The sequence below is a fragment of the Erythrolamprus reginae genome, chromosome 3 (genome assembly GCF_031021105.1).
Source record: "Erythrolamprus reginae isolate rEryReg1 chromosome 3, rEryReg1.hap1, whole genome shotgun sequence".
Taxonomy (NCBI): Eukaryota; Metazoa; Chordata; class Lepidosauria; order Squamata; family Dipsadidae; genus Erythrolamprus; species Erythrolamprus reginae.
In genome coordinates, this window is record NC_091952.1 from 7,459,886 (window position 1) to 7,465,885 (window position 6,000).

Sequence of the window (6,000 nt, forward strand, 5' to 3'; positions counted from 1 at the left end):
AATCACTGCGGTTGTTAAATTAGGAACAGGGTTGTTAAGTGAATCTGGCTTCCCCATTGACTTTGCTTGTTGGAAGGTCACAAAAGGGGATCACCTGACCTCTGGACACTGCGGCCGTCATAACTGTGAGTCAGTTGCCACGCGTATGAATTTTGATCCCATGACTGCCGGGATGCTGCAATGGTCATAAGTATGAAAAATGGTCATAAGTCACTTTTTTCAGTGCTAGGGTCCGCAACTTCGCCCAGGTTCGCCTGGTGCACCAGTTGCGGCCCTATTTGGACCGGGAGTCACTGCTCACAGTCACTCATGCCCTCATCACCTCGAGGCTCGACTACTGCAACGCTCTCTACATGGGGCCACCTTTGAAAAGTGTTCGGAAACTTCAGATCCTGCAGAATGCAGCTGCGAGAGCAATCATGGGCTTCCCTAAATTTGCCCATGTTACACCAACACTCCGCAGTCTGCATTGGTTGCCGATCAGTTTCTGGTCACAATTCAAAGAGTTGGTTATGACCTATAAAGCCCTTCTTGGCACCGGACCAGAATATCTCCAAGACCGCCTTCTGCTGCACGAATCCCAATGACCGGTTAGGTCCCACAGAGTTGGCCTTCTCCAAGTCCCATCTAAACAATGTCGTCTGGTGGAATCCAGGGGAAGAGCCTTCTCTGTGGTGGCCCCGGCCCTCTGGAACCAACTCCCCCCAGAGATTAGAATTGCCCCCACCCTCCTCGCCTTTCGTAAGCTACTTAAAACCCACCTCTGCCGCCAGGCATGGGGGAACTGAGATACCCTTCCCCCCTAGGCCTTTACAATTTTATGCATGGTATGTTTGTATGTATGTTTGGTTTTTTTATTATAATGGGTTTTTAATTGTTTTTAGTATTGGATTATTATTATATGCTGTTTTATCACTGCTGTTAGCCGCCCTGAGTCTCCGGAGAGGGGCGGCATACAAATCCAATCAATCAATCAATCAATCAATCAATATTTATTTATTTATTGCATTCAGTGTTCGAATTGTCACTAAATAGACTGTTGTAAGTTGGAGGCTACCTGCACAGAATAGTCCTTGACTTACAACAGTTCATTTAGTGACCATTCAGTTAGAACGGTACTGGAAGAAGTGACTTGTGGCCATTTTTCACACTTAACGACCGCTGCACCATCCCCATAATCACGTGATTGAAATTCTTGGCAACCGACTCATATTTATGACCGGGGTCATGGGATCCCCTTTTGTGACCTTATGACAAGCAAAAGTCAATGGGGAAGCGGGGATTCACTTAACAACCGCACCACTCCTTCAACGACTACAGTGATTCACTTAAGAGCCGTGGCAAGAAAAGTCATAAAATAGGGAAAAGCTCCTTTAGCCAATGTTTCACTTAGCAACACAAATGTTGGGCTCAATTGTGGTTGTAAATGAAGGAGGGAAGGAGGGAGGGAGGAAGGAAGATGGAGAGGGAAAGGAAACAGGCAGAGAGGTGGGAAGGAAGGAGGGAGGAAGGAAGATGGGAGAAAGGAAGAAGACAGAGAGATAGGAAAGAAGGAGGAAGGGAGGAAAGGAGGAAAGGGAGGGAAGGAAAGGAAGGAAGGAAGGAAAGGAAAGGAAGGAAGGGAAGGAAGGAAGATGGGGAAAAGGAAGAAGGCAGAGAAATAGGAAAGGGAGGGAGGGAGGAAGATGGAGAGGGAAAGGAGGGGGAAAAGGAAACAGGCAGAGAGGTGGGAAGGAAGGAGGGAGGGAGGAAGGAAGATGGGGAAAAGGAAGAAGGCAGAGAAATAGGAAAGGGAGGGAGGGAGGGAGGAAGATGGAGAGGGAAAGGAGGGGGGAAAGGAAGAAGGCAGAGAGATAGGAAAGAAGGAGGAAGGAAGGAAGGAAGATGGGGAAAAGGAAGAAGGCAGAGAAATAGGAAAGGGAGGGAGGGAGGGAGGAAGATGGAGAGGGAAAGGAGGGGGGAAAGGAAACAGGCAGAGAGGTGGGAAGGAAGGAGGGAGGGAGGAAGATGGGAGAAAGGGAGAAGGTAGAGCGATAGAAAGAGGGAGGAAGGAAGGGAGAGGGAAAGGAAAAAGGCAGAGAGATGGGAGGGAGGGAGGGAGGAAAGAAGGATGGGTAGATGGATCTACCCACTGATTACCTTCACCCCTCCATCCCAAGTCCATCCTTTTGCTTCACCACTATTGAGCTACAAGCCCAGCATTCTGCAAGGAGCCCCCCGCCCCCTGTTTATTTATTATTATTTATTTATTATTTGGATTTGTATGCCGCCCCTCTCCGAAGACTCGGGGCGGCTCACAACAAGTGAAAAACAAATCATAAATAATCCAATTAATTAAAATATTTAAAGATTTAAAAAAACCCATATACTAATAGACACACACACAGACATACCATGTATAAATTAAACGTGCCCAGGGGGAGATGTTTAGTTTCCCCATGCCTGACGGCAAAGGTGGGTTTTGAGGAGTTTACGGAAGGCAGGAAGAGTAGGGGCAGTTCTGATCTCCGGGGGGAGTTGGTTCCAGAGAGTCGGTGCCGCCACAGAGAAGGCTCTCCCCCTGGGGCCCGCCAACCAACATTGTTTAGTTGACGGGACCCGGAGGAGGCCCACTCTGTGGGACCTAATCGGTCGCTGGGATTAGTGCGGCAGAAGGCAGTCTCGGAGATATTCTGGTCCAGTGCCATGAAGGGCTTTAAAGGTCATAACCAACACTTTGAATTGTGACCGGAAATTTATCGGCAACCAATGCAGACTGTGGAGTGATGGTGAAACATGGGCATACCTAGGTAAGCCCATGACCGCTCTCGCAGCTGCATTCTGCACGATCTGAAGTTTCCGAACACTTTTCAAAGGTAGCCCCATGTAGAGAGCGTTACAGTAGTCGAATCTCGAGGTGATGAGGGCATGAGTGACTGTGAGCAATGAGTCCCGGTCCAGATAGGGCCGCAACTGGTGCACCAGGCTAACCTGGGCAAACGCCCCCCTGGCCACAGCTGAGAGATGGTTTTCTAATGTGAGCTGTGGATCGAGGAGGACGCCCAAGTTGCGGACCCTCTCTGAGGGGTTCAGTAATTCCCCCCCCCAGGGTAATGGACGGACAGATGGGATTGTCCTTGGGAGGCAAAACCCACAGCCACTCCGTCTTATCCCTGTGCCTGTGTGCCCCCTGCCCCTTTCCCATTCAACCGAAGAGCCTTTCTTGTGTCTTCTGTCTCTCACTCCGCTTCCTCTTCCTTTCAGTTCTGCTGAAAATGAGTGGAGCAGCCTCAGCCGATTCAGGGCCCCGGGCTCTGCTGCGGACTCCCGCAAAATACCGCCAGCAGATTTCTTTCTTTCTTTTTTCTTTCTTTTTGTCCTGTTTTGTCGCCAAGTTTGCTTTGTGCTCTGTACATCATCCAGGTGAGGAGGGCCCCCGCTGCCTGCACACCTGTAGGAAGTAGCAGCGGCTGGAAACGGAGGCCGCCAGGATGACACCGGATGGAAAGTTTACCCAGACCAGCCAGCTATTGTCAGAATGTGGGACAGCAATTTTTTTCTTTGTGTTTTTTTTTTTGGGGGGGTCGTTTCATTTCTTCTCTCTTCAAACAGCCAAGCTTCGAGCCTCAAAGTTGTACAGAAAGCTTCCTTTGCGACTCTCCTTGGCTCCACTCAAAAGCTACAACCAGTATTAACCCAACTCCCACAACCCAGGGTTCGAGGCTCCTTTTGTGTTTTCACAATATGACATTTTTGGCTTTCATTGCACAAACCTTGCCCGGTTTCAAAACCGGTGCAAAGGGGCTACAGGGGGGGGGGGGGGGGGTGTTTCTGAGGATTACCAACCCTTCTACCGAAGAAGTATTTCTCGTCCTGCTTTCCGTTTCATTTGGGGGGGGGGCCCGCTGGAAAGAATAGGAATGAATAAGAGTTAAAAGTTTTGAGTTTTTCCCCCCCGAAATCGATTGAAATATATGATATAGAAGCGAAACATCTCTGAAAAGTTGAGCTTCGAAAGAAAACTAGGACGGGGGATTTTTTTTCCCCCCAAAATCCAGAAGTGTTCCTAGGAAAATAGTATTAATTTCAGCAGACTCTCTGCAATTGAGTGACAGGGGAAAAAAAGCAGGTATGAATTGAGTTTCTTGCAATCTTTCAGCCTCTTTTGCAGTTTTTGCAGAACTGCTGTGTGTAAAATGGAGACTGTTCGGCTTGCATCTATCTTTGTGGTGTCCGAAATCCTTAACTGGGCAGCGTTCTTTGCGTGTCCTAAGAATGCAACCGCCTTCTGCTAAGTTGCAACTACACACCGGTTTACCATTTTCCACCTAGGGCGAGTCTCTGCGATGTAAACGCATGCAGATACACACAAATGTGAAAAGAGAGTTTTATACTTGATGCAGTGGGTGATTTTGGCCTGCCTGCCCAGGCCTATCTACAGCCTTTAAGTGCAAGTGTTAACTAACACAAAAGTATTGGAGTTTGTTAAATGACAATTCCTGGGGGGGGTGGGGGGGGTGTAAGGGAAGGAAAAGGGAATACTGTGTAAGTTCTCAGAAAAGAATTGGAAAAACCAGTGTGTCTCAAACTTTCAGATAGGTGGACTTCAACTCCCAGAATCCCCCAGCCAGCATGGCTGGCTGGGGGATTCTGGGACTTGAAGTCTTACCTGTCTGAACATTGTTTTAAAGCTGCCCCTCTGGTCATCCAAGGTAGCTAAGCTTACTAGGCAAATGAAAGCTGGAACAATCAATTCACGATTTGGGAAAGGTGGTTCACTCCAGGGCACTTGGATTTGCACCTCTGCTGCCCCATTTCGTGATCTCGGGCCCTCTCTTGTTTTATTTAATATTAAAATTTTTATTTTGTGTGTTTCCATGTACAGTCGCAAATGCAAAATAATAAACTTCCTTCACAAAGAACAGAGCCATCTGCTTTTGATGTAGCGCACCCACCGGTTGAAAACATCATTTTTTTAAAAAAAGAAAATTAAAATTGAGGGGGGAAAGCAGAGGTTTGTCGTCCACTTTTCCACTACCACTCATTTCAAACCCTGCCAGGTTGCCCCGCATGCTGTCCCTAAATTTGGTTAGTTTTAACCATGGTCAGCCTTGGTGTGTGTGTACCTCAATCTGCTTTGTATATACAAAAAGATATTGACAAAATTGAACGGGTCCAAAGACGGGCTACAAGAATGGTGGAAGGTCTCAAGCATAAAACGTATCAGGAAAGACTTCATGAACTCAGTCTGTATAGTCTGGAGGACAGAAGGAAAAGGGGGGACATGATCGAAACATTTAAATATGTGAAAGGGTTAAATAAGGTCCAGGAGGGAAGTGTTTTTAATAGGAAAGTGAACACAAGAACAAGGGGACACAATCTGAAGTTAGTTGGGGGAAAGATCAAAAGCAACGTGAGGAAATATTATTTCACTGAAAGAGTAGTAGATTCTTGGAACAAACTTCCAGCAGATGTAGTAGATAAATCCACAGTAACTGAATTTAAACATGCCTGGGATAAACATACAGTTTTCCCTCACTTTTCGCGGGGGATGCGTTCCGAGACTGCCCGCGAAAATTGAATTTCCGCGAAGTAGAGATGCGGAAGTAAATACACTATTTTTGGCTATGAACAGTATCACAGGCCTTCCCTTAACACTTTAAACCCCTAAATTGCAATTTTCTATTCCCTTAGCAACCATTCAGATTATTAATCACCATGTTTTTTTATTAAAGTTTATTAAAAAAAATTTTTATTAAAGGCAGACAAAAGTTTGGCGATGACATATGATGTCATCGGGTGGGAAAAACCGTAGTATAGGGGGGGAAAACCTGCAAAGTATTTTTTAATTAATATTTTTGAAAAACCGTGGTATAGACTCCGCCAAGTTCGAACCCGCGAAAATCGAGGGAACACTATATCCATCCTAAGATAAAATACAGAAAATAGTATAAGGGCAGATTAGATGGATCACAAGGTCTTTTTCTGTCGTCAGTCTTCTATGTTTCTATGTATAGAGAC

The 6,000-nt window shown here is 46.5% G+C and overlaps 1 protein-coding gene across 2 annotated transcripts in view; it reads left to right on the forward strand.

Moving 5' to 3' along the window:
- Positions 1-4,901, forward strand: part of TCEA2 (transcription elongation factor A2) — a 55,770-nt gene extending 50,869 nt beyond the window's left edge. For both annotated transcript variants that reach the window (XM_070744434.1, XM_070744435.1), the window contains exon 10: positions 3,244-4,901. In XM_070744434.1, the coding sequence (XP_070600535.1) occupies positions 3,244-3,252 (9 nt within the window). In that variant the 3' untranslated portion in view covers positions 3,253-4,901. The remainder of the gene's footprint in view (positions 1-3,243) is intronic.
- Positions 4,902-6,000: the final 1,099 nt, after the last annotated feature.